The 19,801-nt window shown below is 42.8% G+C and overlaps 3 protein-coding genes across 5 annotated transcripts in view; 1 reads left to right on the top strand and 2 right to left on the bottom strand.

Annotated features, from left to right (window-relative positions):
- Positions 1-83: 83 nt before the first annotated feature.
- On the bottom strand, positions 84-9,976 carry nde1 (nudE neurodevelopment protein 1). Of its 3 annotated transcripts, none has more exons than XM_084036166.1 (9): positions 9,771-9,974; positions 9,005-9,142; positions 8,224-8,377; positions 4,077-4,225; positions 3,856-3,992; positions 3,324-3,551; positions 3,157-3,245; positions 2,868-3,016; positions 86-1,784 (listed from the first exon to the last, which is right to left on the bottom strand). In XM_084036166.1, the coding sequence occupies exons 2-9, from the start codon at positions 9,088-9,090 to the stop codon at positions 1,736-1,738; spliced, it is 1,041 nt and encodes a 346-aa protein (XP_083892292.1). In that variant the 5' UTR covers positions 9,091-9,142; positions 9,771-9,974; the 3' UTR covers positions 86-1,735. The 3 variants fall into 3 exon arrangements, with proteins under 3 accessions (XP_083892291.1, XP_083892292.1, XP_083892293.1); XM_084036167.1 differs by having other exon boundaries at positions 87-1,784; positions 3,157-3,242; XM_084036165.1 differs by having other exon boundaries at positions 84-1,784; positions 3,157-3,551; positions 9,771-9,976.
- Positions 9,977-13,519: 3,543 nt separating this feature from the next.
- mpv17l (MPV17 mitochondrial membrane protein like) lies at positions 13,520-16,200 on the bottom strand. Its single transcript, XM_084037235.1, has 4 exons — positions 15,460-16,200; positions 15,049-15,119; positions 14,205-14,234; positions 13,520-13,736 (listed from the first exon to the last, which is right to left on the bottom strand). Exons 1-4 carry the CDS (start codon positions 15,764-15,766, stop codon positions 13,521-13,523), a joined length of 624 nt encoding a protein of 207 aa, XP_083893361.1. The 5' UTR covers positions 15,767-16,200; the 3' UTR covers position 13,520.
- Positions 16,201-17,681: 1,481 nt separating this feature from the next.
- Positions 17,682-19,801, top strand: part of crlf3 (cytokine receptor-like factor 3) — a 9,475-nt gene continuing 7,355 nt past the window's right edge. Inside the window, exon 1 of the mRNA XM_084036164.1 lies at positions 17,682-17,807. The gene's annotated coding sequence lies outside the window, so the exon portion shown is untranslated. The remainder of the gene's footprint in view (positions 17,808-19,801) is intronic.

The following is a 19,801-nucleotide window of genomic DNA, read 5'->3' as shown; positions in this document are numbered from 1 at the left end:
CCTCAGATGTGTCGTCTCGTTTATATTTCTAGATGAGAAAAAAAATCAAGATTTTTATTTTCAAACATTTCAAGTTTTATTGTTTTTTTCCGACACGTATGCAGCACTGAAGGTGAACAAAGAGCAGAACACGTAAGAGCTCTTAAAGAGTCGTAAAGGCGGCGTCTCTGACCTTCACCGGGTCAAAGGTCAAGTCTGCACCGACCTGCTAATCCTAAATCCTACACCTACAGTCGAGTCACCTAGTTCATAACGCCACGAGTCAATCCTGTTACATCCTGGTTCTTTTTAACATAAAACACGAGTAGCCTTCACTGAAGTATTCTCGTCTCCTCGCTAACGGGAGACGTTTCCTATTTTCACTCCTGGAGACAGAAGTAGAGCTCGCTTCATCGCGTGACCTCAGAGTCCTGGACGGAGCGAACAGAATACTGATGGGCTTCTGTTCTCCGAGGCTAAAGATGCGTTCACAGCAAACGCAATGATGTGAAGTCCCAGATACGCCGGGACATGATGGTGGATTTCACCAACTGGATCTAACAAGTATTGATCTGTGATTTAATATCAATAACCAGATGAAAAGGATGCTGAAATAACTCCATCATGATGGTGATCAGTACAAAGTGCTGAGTCATGCTTTGTTAGGTCTGTCTGCAAGACCACAAGATAACTACTGTTAAAACGCTGGTTTTCTGAATGGAGTCTGGTTGATGGTGCTAGGCTACGCTAACATTGTAGCTGCTCCACCAACACTCCATATAAGGTCATCTAGACATAAATACAGCAGAGACCTTGTTGTTTGGACCACAGACAGTCTCTGGTTCCTCCACATAGTCTGGTCTGGTCTCTGGACTAATGTGAGCTACTATCTAGACCTCTGGGGGACCACAGACAGTCTCTGGTTCCTCCACATAGTCTGGTCTGGTCTCTGGACTTATGTGGGCTACTATCTAGACCTCTGGGGGACCACAGACCGCTACGATATGTCTCCATTGTGTATCTGCATCTTTGCATCAACTTTATAGAATTGCAGTATGTGGGGGAAAAAATAGCTTTTGGTGTGAACGCACCTTTAGGGGCGGAGCTAGAAGTGTTGCGTTTGTCCTCAGCGTGGCGCTGCAGGGTCGGCCACCGAAAGACACCAATGGCAATAAGTGCACAGTCATGTTTTACTTCCTTAACGAGTCACCATAAAAAAAATCGTACCGCCGTCGTCCTCGCAGCTCCAAACGTCGTATTTAAAGACTCTAAAACCGTGTTGTGTAGATTAAGAGCCTTCCAGTGTTTGGCGGTGTGTTCAAACTAATCGTAAAGGTCAGCGCTCGTCATTGTTCCTGCTGCCAGCTGTTCGGTTCGTTTAAAGTGCACAGAGTTTGTTTTTCTGGAGGTTTTTGCATGACATTCTATAGAAGGTGAAATGAGTGTCTCTCCACGTCTGCAGCTTCCTGTTCAAACATGTTCTCCTTGAATGTCTGAACCTGCGTCCGTCAGCGTCTTTTCATCGACTCTGACCTCAAAAACTCGCTTCATATTCATCTTAAAAACACACAAAAAAAGCAAAACAAACACGATGAGGTGATGAGTGCGAAGTGCCAAAAAAAAAAAAAAAAAAGTCCCAAAGTGTCTGAGCAAACCGTCCGTTGGCACTGCAGCTCCCATAATAACCACACACACGACGAGCAGCGCACAGTACCGTTAGATCCGGGTCTGGGGGGGGGGGGGGACGTTTTTACGCTCACAGCAGCAGCTTGGGTCCGGCTCCGAAGTCCAACCTCTTCACCAGCCTTCAAACACAACACCACAAAGTACACATTTAAACATTTTAAACATTTACAGGGTCCCCCCACCTTCTCCAAGGTCCAATTCAAGCACTTTTCAAGCATTTCAAGGTGCATTTCCATGCTTTTCCAGCACCTTCCAGCTGTGGTAAACTACATATTTGTATCAATCCAATCCTCAGACATTTCAAGCACTTTATTCTAAATCCAAGCACTGTCAAGCGACCTGTCAATCAGCAGGTAAGCCCCGCCCCCTAAAGCATCCCCTGCTTTCTGGTCTGGTGGACTCTAAATGGACCATAATGTACTAAATGAACATCATGCTGGATTGAAGAAGACTTGAAACTAGAGATTGAGACCATAAACTCATGTTTACAATGTTTACTGAGATAATACATCAAGAGAGAAGTAGGACCATTTTCTCATAGACTTCTATACAACCAGAGAGGAGTCGCCCCCTGGTGGCCGGCAGAGAGAAGTAGGACCATTTTCTCATAGACTTCTATACAACCAGAGAGGAGTCGCCCCCTGGTGGCCAGCAGAGAGAAGTAGGACCATTTTCTATTAGACTTCTATACAACCAGAGAGGAGTCGCCCCCTGGTGGCCAGCAGAGAGAAGTAGGACCATTTTCTCATAGACTTCTATACAACCAGAGAGGAGTCGCCCCCTGGTGGCCAGCAGAGAGAAGTAGGACCATTTTCTCATAGACTTCTATACAACCAGAGAGGAGTCGCCCCCTGGTGGCCAGCAGAGAGAAGTAGGACCATTTTCTCATAGACTTCTATACAACCAGAGAGGAGTCGCCCCCTGGTGGCCAGCAGAGAGAAGTAGGACCATTTTCTCATAGACTTCTATACAACCAGAGAGGAGTCGCCCCCTGGTGGCCAGCAGAGAGAAGTAGGACCATTTTCTCATAGACTTCTATACAACCAGAGAGGAGTCGCCCCCTGGTGGCCAGCAGAGAGAAGTAGGACCATTTTCTCATAGACTTCTATAGAAACCAGAGAGGAGTCGCCCCCTGGTGACCAGCAGGGAGAATGACAGATATTTTTTTCATCGCGTTGCTCGTCAGCCCGACTGCGCCTCACCCCTTGTTGTAGAGGCCGTTGGTGGGATGGGGACTCTCTGAGGGGTTGTTCTGGCCCGATGGCGCCCCCTGTCCACCAGCGTGGCCTCTGCGGCTCGCCGTCTGCTCCTGAACGTAATCCCGACACGACGCCAGCTTGGACTCCAGGTTCTACGAGCAGCAGAGCAGGAGAAGTGGATGTAGAATAATGATTGATTGGTGCTCCCTGCAGCGTCACATGATGACGCAGCGAGCAGCTGATCAAATAAAACAGCACTTAGGTCAAAGGTCACAAGTGTGATTCTTCTCACCCCGACTTTTCTCAGCAGCTCTCCGACGATGTTCAGAGCCGAGATCCTCGCCGACATGGTGAGAGGCGTCGCCGATAGGCTTTCACCTGCTGAACGCACACGGAGCTTAAAGTTTCTATCGGCAACAATCAAAGCATCCTCGTCGTGTGAAATGTGTGGGAACCGACCTCGGCTGACGGAGGGCGGCGGTGTGGCCAAGGACTCGGCTGAGGCCGGAGGTCTGGGCGGTGCGGCGGTGGAGGGGAGGGGCGGGGCTTTGTCCTCGGTCCGTTTGTCTGGCGGGGTGAGGGGCGGAGTCGGCAGACCAGCCGAGGAGGAGGAGGAGGAGGAAGGGTCTTTGATGGCGCTGATGAGGGACGGCTGTTTCTGCTGCACCGCCAGCTCCTGTCTCAGGTCTGACACACACACACACACACACACACACACACACACACACACACACAGCTGTGGTTAACTACATATTTGTATCAATCCAATCCTCAGTATTCAGTCTACTCTCTTATATCATATATGTCATCACATAGCACATTTCAAGCACTTTCAAGCACTTTATTTTGAATCTGTTCAAGGATATCCAGCACCCGAAGGAACCCTGACAACATTTACAGAATTGTGTGTGTGTTTGAATTCTCTTAGATCTTATCACACAGGCCGGTTCAGACCCCGGACCAGGATCAGGACCAGGATCAGGTCTCCTACCTCTGGCCTCGTCCTTCAGCCTCTGGACGGACTCCAGCAGGTTCTCCTTCTCGTCCAGCTCGCTCTCCAGGAAGGCGTTCCTCTCGATGACGTGGTTCATCCTCTGCTCAAAGTCCTCCAGAGACATGATGGTCGCCCTGAAGCACACACACACACACACACACACGTTAGTGGAGCTAACGTGGCTAACGTGCTTCACCTCTCTCTCGGCGACCTCTGACCTCTTGGTCCTCTCCAGGTCGTCGTTGGCCTGCTCCAGCTCCCTGATGTACTTGTGCAGCTGGTCTCTGACGGCGGTGGTCTCGGCCAGGTCTCCCTCCAGGCTGGAGATCTGCCGGTGGGCCTCGGAGTGCTGCGTCTCGTACTTCTCCTGACGGGACGATGAAGCAAAACGAAAAGATTCATCTGATTATCAGCAAAATCTGTTCAATATGATTCATGTAATGGAACAAATGACAGCAAGTCTGCAACTGAAATTATACAACACGTAGATCCGACCGAGCAATCTGATTGGTCAATCAGACATTTTAGAATGTGCTCAAATGAGCGTTAAAGCACAGCTAGCCGTGCTCAAATGAAAAATGCCTCATCACTGTAAATATCACTCCGCCTTATTAGTAATTACGCAGGAGCAGTTACCAAGCAACACAGGTAGCCTACCTATCTAACGGTAGAGCTAAAACGGCTGTATTGACCTGACAGAAAATGGATCGGTTTGCTGTTAATTTTGATCTTTATGGCGGACTTAGTTTTGAGGAATGGCTGGAAGAAGATGAAAAGGAGAACATAACACCAAGAAACGAGAGATTTGCTACTTTGTCGGGTGAAGAGCTCAATCAGTTAGAGAAGTCGAGGAATGAAGAGAGTACATACCGATCAACATCTTGGGCTGTCAAATGTTTCAAGGACTATTTAAAAAGCAGGAAACAAGCTGTGGATTTTGCAACTGTAACAAAAGAAGATCTCAACAAGATTCTCCGTGACTTTTATGGTTCGGTTAGAAATAACCAGGGTCAGTATTACTCCATTAGTAGCTTCGTCGGGTTGAGAGCTGGCATTAACCGTTTTTTTAACGACCCTCCTCTTAGTCGCGCATGGTCTATCATGAAAGACAGTGAGTTCACTACGTCAAACAATGTGTTTAGTGGGCTCATAAAGTCTCTCAGGAAAGCAGGCCACGACAAAACTCAACATCATCCCGCCATCACCGAAGAGGACTTGATAATATTGAGGAACTCGGAGGCAATGAACCCAAACACACCACGGGGCTTGGTGAACAAAGTCTGGTTCGACATCCAGCTACATTTTGGGAGGAGAGGAAAAGAGGGTCTGCGAAAACTTACACCACAGTCTTTCGCAATAAAACGGGATTCAACAGGTGGGTTAATCAAATAGCCTAAAGGACTTGCAAAGTGCCATTAATGGCACAGTGATATAATAACACTGTTAAGAAGAAATGTGGTTAAATGTGTCTGATTACTGTTTTATTTCTGTCTTAAGGAAACAAATATGTGACGCTCACATTCAATGAGGATACAAAAAACCACAAAGAACATCATGACAGGGATCGTCAAAGTAGACGGGGGTTTATGTTTGAAGATCCAGGGAGTGAATTGTGCCCAGTTTCATCATTTGAAAAGTACCTGTCTAAAATCCCAAAAGAGGCTAAAGCTTTTTACCTCCATCCAAAAAGAGGAGAAAAGTTAGGGGAGGTGTGGTACTCTTTGGAACCGATGGGTGTAAATTACCTAGGCTCCATGCTATCGCGCATCTCTAAAGATGCAGGCACATCAGTGATTTACACAAACCACAGCATCAGGAGCACTACCATCCAGAAACTGGCCGAGTGCGGACTGGAAACGAGAGAAATAATGGCCGTTAGCGGACACAAGTCCGAGAGTTCATTGCACAGCTACTGGGCACCTTCTCTGGATAATAGAAAACTGTGGAGCAATATGCTGTGCACCAGCCGTGGAAACGTCACGCCAGCGGAGACCAGCCCCTCAAACACCTCTACAGCATCACCTGCAAAACGGCTGAGATCCAGTATGGACTTTATGGATAACTGTTTCACCAACTGTTCTTTTAATGGCAGTCTGCAGATCAATTTCTACAAATAACTCCTTGATGAGTTACTGGATACTACGTGGTGTGTAAAAATGAGATAACATAAAATAGTGAAGTTGCATACAGGAATGAGATGTGTGTAGCTACATAATAAAGTAGAAAATAAAAGTGTTGTGTGGTTTAACAGTCTGGATGTTACCTGGCTAATTTTCACCTGGTATATCAGTACAGTAGAAGAACATTAAGATTAATATAGCTATTGTAGCCTATATGCAGAATAAGCAGAAGTAATAAATACTGAGATGTAAGAGACGATGTAGTAAATGTCGCCTAAAAATTGATCATATAAACTATCAAATTGCTGATTAATGAAAGCAGTATAACCGTTAATCATTGTAGATAAAGATCAGCTGTGCTGATGAGTCGTTGACATGGCAACTGCTACCGTAACGTTAGGCTACTAGCTTAAAATGACTGTAAAGTCGGCAGACGTAATAACTATATCAGTCCATGAAAAAAATATTTTTACCAGTGGATATCTTAGTTACAACATGATTGAGCTAGCAAAGCAGTTGTGTGTTGCTTTGTGTGGTATTTATTCAGTTTGGGGAAATTGCGATGTCGAGACAGCTGCAGACGTTGGCTGTCAGCTGACAGGGACTAGTTAACGCCAGACGTCATGTATTTCCATTGAAACGGGGACAAACACTAGCAAAACACTTATACTTTGAGAGCGTATTGTTCCACATAATTTTCTAATATATTTTATTTTTTATTGTTGGTCGTTGTATAATCGCATTATTACACGAGAGGGTGTGCTTTACCGTCATTATTGTCACTTCAGTGATGCTAACGAAACTCGGCGCAAGCGCCTCGTTCCTGTCCGCATCACTGTCGTGACAATAATGACGGTAAAGCACACCCTCTCGTGTAATAATGCTTAAATTTACACTTTTAGGTTAAAAATGGTTCACACAATATCTGAGTATCTAATAATGAGTTGTAATAATATAATGGGTTGTTGTAGCAAATTAGATTATGAACGGAAAATGTCATCAGCTTTTTTTTTTATTAATCTGCTCCGCTGCAAATGGCAACATCTGAATGATTTCTAATTTGTGTTTTGTTTTGTTGCTTAATTTAATTTATTAGTTGTTAAAATAAAACTAGAATAAAGAAATAATAATAGAAATAAATGAGGTTGGCACATTTCTAAAGAGAAGAAGCAGCGGCCATGTTTGTTTCTGCTTCCAGGAGACTTAACTTCTCCTCCGATCAACAAACTACAGCAAAGAAAGTCTTGTTAAAGAAATTAGAGCTGCAATGACCTCACGTTGAGTTAAAGATGTAGGAACCAACTCTGGGTATCTTAGCCCCCCCTCTCATATGATCTCAGCAGCAGCAGGATGAACAGTCTGTTTTTAAGGGAGAAGGGAGCGAGCGAACACGACTGGGGGAAAGGTCTGATGTGACGAGCTGCCATCGCCTCCAGACACAGACGGAGCGAGAGTCATCAGCTGCCTCTCTCGGCCCTGAATCGATCCTCTGTGTGTGTTTTGTGTGTTCAGCAGATTCAGCAAGCAGGCGACCGCAGCGAGCCATAAAACTCAACCTCGCATCAGCTGGCCGACATGGAAATCCTCCCGTTCAAGATCACCGCTTTAACGGGAGATCGGATCAATGTTACTCAAACGACTCATCGCTGATGATGCAGCAGCTTTCTGTTTTCAGTGTCGGCCATAACGAGACATAATGACTTGCGTCACAGGTGTTTTTCAAAAAGTAAAGTGATGTCCGAGTTTACACGATAACTCGCTAAAAAACAGACTTTCATTTGCGTTTTAAAAACCTAACGTTGTAGTGTGCATGCCACGCCAGTAGGTGGCGGTAAAACTTTTCTAATAGATAGCCAAATGTAAATTAGCATAACTAAATGGATCAGAGATACAACAACACGTGCATGACTGTTTAACTCCAGACGTAATATATGCGAGTCGTAATATATATTTTTTTTGTTTTTTTTGTTTACATGGCAACGCTGGAGTTACGTATTCAAAAGACTTCATCATTTCATCCAAAAACGCTGTTGTCGTGGAAACAAACAGCCAGAACGTAAAAAAAATACTTCTGTGTGTTAAGTTGTTAACGTTGTCGTTTTCACGTAAAACATTGTTTTGAAAACTCGAACCTCAAAACGATGTAGTGTGCATGCTAGGCCAGTAGGTGGCAGTAAAACGTCGGCCAGAGCGTAAAATTTTTTTTGCCATTAAAAGTATTTTCGTCACCAACGGTCCTCCGTACCTTGTAGTTTTCCAGCTCCATGCGGAGGCGGTTGTTGGCAGAAAGGAGCTCCCGGTTTCGGGTCTCGCACTGTTTCAGCTCCGTCTCCAGCTCCACCTCGTAGTCCCGACTCATCTGCTGAAACTCCTGCAGCTCCTCCTGGGCCTCCTCCGCACTGCACAAAAGGAAGACACACTAGTTACCTTTTGGACATTATCGCCACACATCATTTTGACCTATTATCCAATTTCGCTTATTAAGTTTGGGAATTTGCTGACTTTTTATATACGGTAAAAACACATTTAATCACACTCGTGTTTGAGGCAAAACAATCCGCCCGAGACGTTGTCGGGGAGGAACGTTTGTGAGATCATTATAAACCACGCCGGGCTTGGACAAACAACATGGCCTGACCATTATTCCCACCCAAACAGCTGGAAGGTCTGGCCATTATGGATTAAACACGATCGTCTTAACATCACAGAAACGTGTGTTTGTCTTGCAGGAGTGTCTGCTGCTTCACATCTCTATAAACTGAACTGGAGAGCAGCAAGAAAGGTACTGATTGTTTATTCAGAGTTTATTACGGAGCCCCAGAAGTGCTGAAATCTTATATTTTTGTTATATTTTCCACACAAATGGATTGGCAATAATAACTTATATAACATGATAAATATATATATATATATATATATATATATATATATATATATATATTTGTGTGTGTGTGTGTGTGTGTGTGTGTGTATAGTGTTTCAGGATTTCTGTGGCATAAAAACATTATAAAAACATGAACACCCACCTCTGTTGGTGTCTGGCAGCCTGCTCTTTCCAGTACTCCAGCTGGTCCTCTAGGGACCCGAACTCTGGAGGCTCCGGATCCCCCATCTCCAGCCCAGGCCCGGGTGGAGAGCGGAGGCTCCCCGTCCACAACACTGGTCTGTGGGGTTCAATGTAAACAAACGAGGCGATGAGAATTGCTGTGCAGAATTACGGGACATTTAACTTCAAAAATACACCGTTAGATGGAAAATTAGTAAATTACTATCAGACATGATTTCAGAGGATTCATCAGCATTTCCTCGTTAATTCGGCACATACGTCATCCATCAAGTAGCACTTCTAGTGTTTGGTCGATACATATAACGGTAGGATCAATAAGTTTCAGCCTAGCTATATATATAATAACATATGTAATACTCAGTGTATGCCGAACTGAGAGATACGATTCTATCGATTCATAAGACATTTTTCAAGTTACTTAAATTCGATAAAACATTTTTTTTTTTAGCTAAAATCACTCCTGGAATAAAATATTTAACGGAGTCCTGTGAAAGCTGAAGGAAAAAAAACACAAAAAACGGGAAGCTAAAGCGAACGTCACTCAAAAGATAACGGGTGATTTATAACCTCCTATATCTTCAGTAACACCTGCTTCTATTAACTTTTATCAAGACAACACACAGTAAGACAGTTAGCCTCCTAAATGTAAATAAGTTAGCTAGTTGTAGCTAACGGGGGGTTAGCGTTAACCGTTTAAATCCCAACATAACACAGCTATAACTTACGCTCAACAGTTAGCTTCGTTCGACGCAACGTTAACAACCTATTTATTCCTTTTTTTTTAAATCCTCTTCGTGAGCTGGTAAAACCGCCGACTCACGTCCGTCAGTTAAAATCAATGGCGACACAGTTTTAAAACTCTTAAATGACTTTCTCCGAGTTGGAAAAACACAAACTTGCTGCTGTCTTCTTGGGGGAGAAGACGTTGAACAATACAAGTAGCCATTCATATTGTCCGGACCGATAAACCAATCAGAAGTTAGCAGGGAGGGGACGGACCCGGTGCCGGTCGCTATTGGTCGGGCTGTCTTGTCAATCAAAGCGTTGATAGGCGGGACCGGATCGTTGTCCAATCAGAGGAGTGACAGCGGGTCAGAGGGGTGTCTGGACAAATCTTCACTGTCTCGTCTCTTGTGATGGTTTTACCGGAGGCCGGTGATGCCTTCAAGTGCTGTCGGAAATATGACACATAAATATGACGAGATAAAATAGTGCATTTAGGGTGTGGTGGTGAGTTCATTAATGTGTAATTATTGAAAATGAGCCACTCCCACTTGCTTTATATTAGCTATGATTACATAAATGACGCGTATGATCACATATGAATGAATGAGCGTGTTATACACCGGTTTATGGACAGGTAGCCTCATGTCAGGATAAGATCATATGTAATAAGCCTTTATTGAGCCCCTAAAAGGACAAATTAGGTTGTTCCAGAAGCACAACATAAAAATACAAAAAAATTAATAAATAGTACGATTTGCATAAAACTAACATACAATAGAAGTAACTAAAAAATAAAAAATAGAAGATTTAAGTCAACAAAATGACAATGGCAGTGGTATGAAGTGTTTATATAATATAATTGGTAATATATAATATTAAGTAATAATAATTTTGTTTGTCTGGATAAATATGGGGAAAACTAAAATAAACATAAAGTGTATATTGTGACATAAAAGTATTATTTATGTTAATTAAAATGATATTTTACCAGGTCAAAATGTTGAGATTTTCTTTTATTATATATTTTTTTATTATTTATTAGTCTTACTTTATTAGACCTGAATATGAGTTAAGTGTGTATTTTAATCCTCTGCTGTAATAGCACGGTTCATTCTGAGGGTTTAACCGATGTCGGGACACCTGACAGCGATCCTTGACTCTGATTGGGAGAAATTTCACTTCCTGCCGGCGGGGTCAGAGGTCAAACTGGGTCAACCGTGTCCTTTTCAGAAGGGATTAACGGGGCACATTTGATCCTGGTTAATCCACCATGCACCCTCACTAGAGCAGTGAAGCTGTTACACACACACACACACACACACACACACACACACACACACATACACACACACACACACACCACTCTGTCCTTGCTTACATGTGAAAAGGCCAGCTGTTAAAAATTATACAACTCCTCCAAATGTCGCTAGTTAAGACGATGCAGTATCAATTGTATTATTTTTTACTGTATAGGTATATTATTAATATTATTATTGTTATTATTGTTAATTCCAATGTAGTATTATTATATTATATATTATATCATTTTTTATATTTCCATAGCCTTAGAAAGTAGCAGAAATGTGCAAAAAAAAAAGTAGTGTTTTGAATGCAGGTTTATTTATCACAATAAATCAGGTTATTTATTTATTTTTGCCAGTGAACAATATTAGTACTTTTTTTATACAGCTTACATGGAAATATGAATAAAGGCAAAATGTCCCCTTTTTCTAATGTTGGGGTAAAGACATCACATTTTGAAGTTGTAACAAATATACTTCAGGGGTTTTTCTCTGCTGTGAAACACGGTGGCGGGGCATTTTAAAGTAGTAATACTATGCTAGTGTTTCACTCGTCTTAATCTGCTGATTCAACACCTTCAGTGCTACAGCTTCATTGCTCATGGCATCCCCCCATCAAATAAATACATTTATTCAGATTATCTGTCTGATCCCTCGACAACATGACATTTAAGTGACCCAAAAAAAGTGGCCTATTGCTAAAAATACCAAAGTACTAATGCAACAAAGTCATCATAATATCATAATATCATAATATGGAGTTTCACACAAAGTTCTGAACAATATTGAACATTTTCCGAGGTTTAATTTTTGTTTCTTACATGGAAAAAACACACATCTATGTTGTTTAAAGCTACAGAAGTCTGACGGGGTCACTGGTATCCATGAGAGTATAATAATATATAAGTGTATATATTCTGCAATCAATTCTCCTGGCTGTCTTTTTGGATAACTAACAACAAAAATGTATTTTTCATTAATTAAAACGTCTAAACTAAGCGAGCGGCGGGTCTGGGTTTTGGGTGACGTGATAATAAGGTTTCTGGGCCGATGGCAAACTATGTGATGTTTCAAGTAAGAGGACAGGATTAAGAACTATAGACGACACGAGTGGGATGCACTGATACACATCCTGTGGTAGAAGCACTTTCATCCACTAATACAATACCGTAATAATATTATTAATAATAATAATACTAATAATAATATCCACACATCCCACAAAATGAATCACAAACATGTGTCATCTGTGTATTAAAGCCAGATATCTCCTCTTCCTCTGTGCGTGAGAGCTCCAGTATTACCATGACAACGAGCTATGGTTGCATGCATGTTCACACTACTTACTCACTAGATGTGGATTAATCCACCGCTGAAAATAGTCCCCAGTTTCAAGAAATTATTCAGCTTTAAAAACCAGAAACTATATATTTGTTAAGTGTTTATAAAAGACGTTTTCTTATTCTCGAGAGAAAGACTAACACAATGTTGTTTTTTTGGTCTTTTCATGGGATTTGTTGACAATATTCATGCTATCCAGAGGATGAACCCCAGGCTTTTTGTCTAACATCACCATAAGGTTAAATTCAAACACTTTGATCTGTTATCTTAAAACCTAATCGCTGTGTTTCCTGATGCAGATTTTCAATATAATGGACAGATTGTGATATTTATTGATTCTTGCTCCCCAGATGATGAACCTTCAGGAGCTTTCAGGCATCAGACTCGCCTTATGTAATCATCCTAATAGATCAGTGCATCCCAAAATAAACTTAAAATTGTACACACACACAAAATATATACAGTATATATATATATATGTATATATATACACATATTGCATTGTATTGATTATTGATTGTATTGATTTTTGTGACTATGAGCAGTCAGCCAAACACTGCGAGATCGCAGACCTGTGGTCAGGTATCGAGAGAGAAGGCACAACTAGTGTAAAGCAGGAATATCGAGCCCCGTTGGTTTGATCTCATCCCGTCAAAACCAGATCCACCAGCACGGCAACCAGATCCACCAGCACGGCAACCAGATCCACCAGCAGGGCAACCAGATCCACCAGCACGGCAACCAGATCCACCAGCACGGCAACCAGATCCACGGAAAGAGGACTTCTCTCCGAACTTGCTGCAAGTGTTTTGTTCCTGATCCCCAGAGGATGAATCTTTGATTATTTCGGTCGTTCCGGAGCCTCCGTCAGGAACAAAAAAAATCTCCCCTTTTTCACACAAAGAATGTCTTCAGCACCTTCATGCATCTCCTGAGGATGAACCCTTCATGTTTGAGCTCCGGTTCTAAACATATATATATATATGAACAATATATATATATGAACTGCTCTGCTCTTCGTGGTGCTTTTAAGTTTGTGGTTGCTGGAAAGACAGAAGCATCTTCCTCCTCCTCCTCCTCCTCCTCCTCCTCCTCCATCTCCTCCCTTTAGTTTTCCTGCTGGGCCTTCTGCTTCTTGCGGGCCAGCCGGGCTTGCCGCATCTCCTCCAGGGTCTTGCGGGGGTCCATGACGAAGGCCAGCGCCACGCCGGCGGTGCCGTCGCCGCTCTGCCGGGAGAAGCACAGGAAGCTGGCCCAGAGGAAGGCGCAGCAGCCCATGAAGGCGGTCCGCATGTACAAAGGCATCAGCACGAAGTTCAGAAACTAAAGGAGAGGGCAGGAACAGGACGGGAGATTAAACAGGAACACATATCACTTCAAATATCACAGTTTGACTCATTATAAGTAAGGACGATACATTTAAATGAGTGGTTTTCACATGGGACACATAACAGCGGCATCCTGGGTGAAAGTCCTGTGTTTGTTTGACTCATCCATAATAATAATAATAACACTTATAAATGTTATTTGTAATGTACTTTTCATTTTTAAAAACAATTGAAGGCACTACACAGTAAAACAAATAAAAATGGCTTATTTAAAAAGGTTTCCAGGCCCTTCTTGTCACCTCTCTGATCTCCTTTTTTATCTGGAGCATCTACTCTGGATCTTTTTCATGGACTCGTCTTAGGATTTTACTCCTAGCTGCTGCTCCACAACTTTAGGGTCTTCTTTTCTTGTTTAAAGTCAGTTATAAATGTACACAACGCAGTACGTTGTTTTGGTGTTTACCTGCATGAATGGCCAGTACATGAGTCCAGTCTGAAAAACAGAAACACAGGACGTGATGAGTGAAGACGACCTCCAGCACACAGACAACATCTCTGTTCTGCCTTCAGATGAATATCATGGGAAAGAAATGTGGGTTAATGCAGTAAAGGGCGTTTTTGTTTGGATGACTGGAAGTGGAGGAGCAACACTCTGTCACAATAAAAAAACTTCCAGCTTCATGTGAATTTCTTTGACTAACAGTCGTATGATTTAGGTTTTGAGTGTATTTTGGATTTGTTGGACGAATGGAACAAGGCTTCCCAGTCATATATTTAAAACTAAAAGATATACTTGAGTAATAATACCAAAGATTATGCAATTTGCCGTTTTAAATGTAATTTTTTATGTATTTTTAGATCATTTTGAAACACGTTTTGGTCGTTTTCTGCCCCTTTGTAGTCATTGAGCACATCTCCGTGGTTGCCTTGTGTCCCTTGACCTTCGGCCCCTGGGCCAGGTCAGTAATCCATCCATGACATTACATGTCATTACTTTCTTTTCCCCCATCTTGACACATTATATTAAGATTCTTGACCATCACTGATCTTTTTTTACAGTAAAATCATATTTTGGACACGATGAATGAATGGGTGAGACATTCACCAGGATGGCGTGACATTGAGCTTCACTTTTGGCAGCATTTCACGTCCTTTTCTTTTTATCCGCGGGTGAATTACCCGGCTTGCTGCTGGGCGTCCTGCCCAGTGCGCAAAAGCAGCAGTGGTCACAATCTAGGTTAATCTGCTGCGTGAGCTCGCAGCGGCGGCGGGCGGGGAAGGTGACTTCATGCCGAGGCCTTCCTTACCTTCCAGGTGTTGAAGAACTTCTCCCTCCAGTCCTCGAAGATGTCCTCCTTGCCCTCCAGGAAGCTCACTCCTGCAGGGGACAGAAGAAGACTCTTACTCGGAGTGTTGGGAGTGGATGTGTGTGCGTCATTACGCACAAACCCTAAAAAAAACGTGTGGAATGACTCTTCACCTTGACCCACGTGACGTTTGACTGATTGGCCGCCTTAACGGGAAGCCTCATGATGTGTGTTACGTCACAATTAAGTTAATTATAAGGGAGCAACGAGTTTGATTTGTAACTGATACGTTCATGTTTGCGTCTCATGTTTGGTGACATTGAAACGGAGATTTTTGATATTTGGGCATCAGCGTGTTTGACCTCTGACCTCTAATTTGACTTAGCAGTAGATGTGGACTCGGGCTCTTACCTGTGTAGAAGACACTGGTGGCCAGAGGCGACGCGAAGCTCTGGTCCAGCAGGAGTTTGCGGAACACCATCCCGGCGGACTTCCCGGGGAAACGCCTCTCCAGCGCCCGCAGCCAGAAGTAGTTGAAGTTTCCATGGAAACTGATGGCCACGATGGCCACGTCGCGCGTGTGCTTCCAGTCCATGCGCTCCTTCTGCGCGATGAGCTGGTGGACCAGGTCGCCGCCGGCGAATAGGCAGCCGTACAGAGTGACGTTGGCCAGCCAGGGGAATCGTTTGGCGGCTTCTTTCAGCACAGCTCTCCTCATCCTGGCACCCAAACAAAGTGATGCTGACCCCCTCAGACGGCTCCGAGCCTCGGCGATCAGGACGCACTCATAGCGGCGGTCAACGCGAGAGGTGTCAGTCGGCTGGCCGTCAGTGCGCGCGGTAATCAGGGCAGGGATTAGACGGTTCCACCGGCAGCAGGAACATCACACATGATCGGATCTCAGGTGACTAACGAGCAACGCAGACTCCTCTCAGGTTCCTCAAACGCCACCGGCTCCGTGCGTAAAAGCTGCCATGGCTCCACTTTGGTCACTTTGGAGAGGCGCTTCCTGGAGTCGTGCGTAAAAACGCATCCGATCCTTTCAAACTACAGATGTGTAGAATATCAGAAAAACTCTCCAGTGGGACATGAATATGAATCTAGATCCTTCTGTCTGCTCTCGCCTGATCAGTCAGGTGCTACTCTCTCTCTCTCTCTCTCTCTCTCTCTCTCTCTCTCTCTCTCTCTCTCTCTCTCTCTCTCTCTCTCTCTCTCTGACAAATCCTGCGGGTCAAGCGCTAATCTGATCGGGATTGTCCCGGGCCCGTCCGACGCACTGCGTCACCGAGAGCTACGTCCCCAACGCGCGCGCGTCCAGCCAGTCCACGCGCGTCCAGATCTGAGGTGAATGCCCCCCCCTCTCTCTCTTCCTCTCTAGTAGTAAAATTATGTTTTGTTGTTGTTTTGTATTAATATTTTATTGTTGTCTTTTCAAATGTTAAGTTTGCCTTGTATAAATTTAAACCTATAAATTAATGATAGAAGAAAAGTGCAGACTAATTGCCAGACGTCCACGTGATCGGGACACGCCCCCTTCTCAGGTGCAATCACTTCACCTTAATGAGTGCCTGGTCCTCCCTTTCTCTCTTCTAGGCCCCAGCCATGTGGCGTGTCTTCTGTAAGTGCATTTACTTATTTGATTTGTTTGTTTTACTTTTATTATCGTGAAAGAAATTATAAATTGCATCAAACTGCTCTGCATCGTGAGCTTGGTCTCCTACCTCATCTGTGACTCAGCGATTAGCCCTTAGACAAGTATATAAGTATATAACTTATACTTATATAATATAAGTACGCTCGGTTCGATGTGAAACACTAATAAAGGATATTTTGGTGTAGAGAGAATAAATGTCTCTGATCCATTGAAACATGTTTAACAATGTGGGACTGCTGTGTTTTGGGAGTGGATGCGTTTAGCCTGCACGCATGCTGTACCCATTATCACCAGCAGAGGGCGATGTCGCTGTGATTTTATAATATAAATAACTGCAGGTTGACTTTCACCCCACATTCTCTATTTCTGTTACTCTGAGGTCTCTTTTAGGGAAGCTGTCATCTAAATATCTGTACAAATAAAAGTTAATGTGCTGCAACAGAGATTGTTAATGTTGTTTCTCTTACATTGTACGTTATAAATGTGTAAAGCGTTTTCATTCCCTGTAATCAACAGCAAGGAACAGATCTAAGTATGTAATAAAACATATGTATGACAGAGGATATGAATGATGGAGATTAAATAAGTGTATACTTTTCCCCACTCCTTTCGGACATGTCAAATAAAATATTCATATATATATCTATGCTTTCTAGTTGTGTAATATTTTATTTTCTGTATGACAGTTTCTGTATTCATTTCGACAGGCTTGAAATAAAAATCTAACATCTAAAAGTACTCTGGGGGGGGAAAAAAAGTTCATTTGAATGTACTTAAATACACACATTTAAACGGTATACCTTTAAGTGTGTACATATATCACAGTACACGTACCACAGTACATAAGTACATTAGTTCCACTTTGATGTTCGGGGCTCGGTTAATGAGGGAGGGCAGATTACAGTATAGTCCAATGGGATTGGTCGGTTCCCCTGTCGATTAAACTCCTCTCGTCTCCTGATTGGCTGCCGTGCCCGGAAGACTCGGAAGTGTCATTTTTGGAACTCGAGCCAGAAACTTCGGCGTCTGTAGCGGGCGGACTGGTGGCTGCGAGCTGATTCATAACTTCCAGGGACCAAATGGCGACCAGAAAGCAGTAACGCGGGTATGTTTGAGGACTTTTAATCTCAATTATAACATCGGACACTTTTAATGTTATCAGTCGTTACTTCCTGTTTTGCTCAAACAGTCTTTTGTTGTCTTTTTGTTTTTTGGCCACAAGCTAGCGCCCAACTTTCTTCCTCGTCTTTTAACATTAACTCAGATAAACTAACAATAATGTCCTTTTAAAAAAAGGTCATAACGGTGTTTTTAACGTCTGGACTACTTATATCAACAGTCTGGTTCATTCGGCTTCATTCACAGCCGATATCATTACATTTTTTTTGCTAGTTCATCTGTTATTATCATCATCTTTCAGCCAAATGTGCGCTAACCTCCGTGCATTGGAGTGGGCATATTAAGAACGAACACGTCGTTTGGTGAACAACTCCAATGCCGAATTGATCCAAATACATTCTTTAATTAGTACAAGTCGTTATTTCTTATTATCGTGATGGGTTTGGTTTGATGACAGCGGCGCCAGCTTTAAAATGAGTGTTTTCTCAACGGAGTCTGGGAGTACGTTTCTCCAACACGCCAGATAACGTTGATTTATTAATAATAATAATCAACCACGCCCACACGAAAACAATAGGATACATTATAAAGCGTGAATGTGCATTTTTTACATTGATGGACCTCCTATGGAGGAATACAGCACCGAGGCTGGTGGGGCGGTTTACAACGTGATGGAAATAACTACAAAATACGGAAGCTTGGTCGTGAGCCTGTTGAGACATGTCCTCTGATGTCTCCCGCTGTCTCTTCCCCGACAGTGGTCTGCTGCTGCTGCTGCTAATAATTATAATAATATGTGGGTTTGAATTGGAGTGCCTTTCATAACTTCCCTGTGAGTCAGAGCACATGAGTTCAATGAGTTGCAGATTCTTTTAATACGCCAAGACAAACATTACAAATTGGGTCCTTAAAAAAAAAAATTATATATATTTTTTATATTTCTTACAGGCCTGAAAGCAGGACAGCATGTTGTCCCACTTACAGGTTTGACCTAAATAAAGAAAAGCAGCCTGCTGCTGCTGATGATTTCTGTCTGGCTGCACATTTGCATAAAAAGCATACCAGAGTAAAGAATGCAGGTTTGTTTTTCCAGCCGCACGGCATCACACGAAACATACGGAGACGACTGATTCTGTGGTCTTCACTCTGAGTCCTTATAGATCATAAACCACCAGATTAAAGAGAGCGAGGTGACATAAAAAGGTCAGATTGACAAGAAAGTGAGGACTCATGTCTGTGTGCATGTTTATGTTAATTTGCATTCCTGCATAATTGTGTTTCACTGCTTCTGCGTTCATGCGTTAATGCATTAACTGGAGAACAGTAGATCAGTTTGACTGGTTGTGAATCTCATTTAAAATCACAAGCGATTAGTTTTTCTGTGCTATACGCGTAAATTAAATATATATTTGGACTTTGGACATTTGAAGGATGTCAATCGGGTTCTGGGGAAACATTTAACACCAATAGAATAATTTAATCTCCCTGTTTTCATTACTGGTTTGATCCAAAATGGTAAAGAAGGTTTTATTGTTGAGTTTAAGCTCCGTCTTCATTACTGCCTGACTGGTAAATCCAACTGGTGGCGACTGGTTTGTTCACAAGAAGCACGTAAACCAGTTCGGAGTCAGTGGAAGGCTAGCAGTTCCTCTCTGTTTCCAGTCTTTATGCTAAGCTAAGCTAAGCCTCTGTTTCTGACTCTTTATCTTGTCGAAACAATTAAGTTGATTGTTTTTATTGAGATTTTATTTTGATAATTAATTAATAATTTAATAAACATAAATTAATTATTATAATTATTTTTAAAAAATCTACTATTTCTACTATTTTTTTTTTTACTATTAGTTGGCCAAAATGAAGCATTCAAATCCAGAATCTTGGCCAATAAAATAATAATAATCGTTCGTACTTTTCTCAGATTCTGGACCCAAAAGAAGGCAAAATGTTCCTGTAACAATACATGAATCCCAGCCTGCAGAG

The sequence above is a fragment of the Eutrigla gurnardus genome, assembly GCF_963514095.1.
Source record: "Eutrigla gurnardus genome assembly, chromosome: 20".
Taxonomy (NCBI): Eukaryota; Metazoa; Chordata; class Actinopteri; order Perciformes; family Triglidae; genus Eutrigla; species Eutrigla gurnardus.
This window is presented reverse-complemented; position numbering and strand designations above follow the sequence as displayed.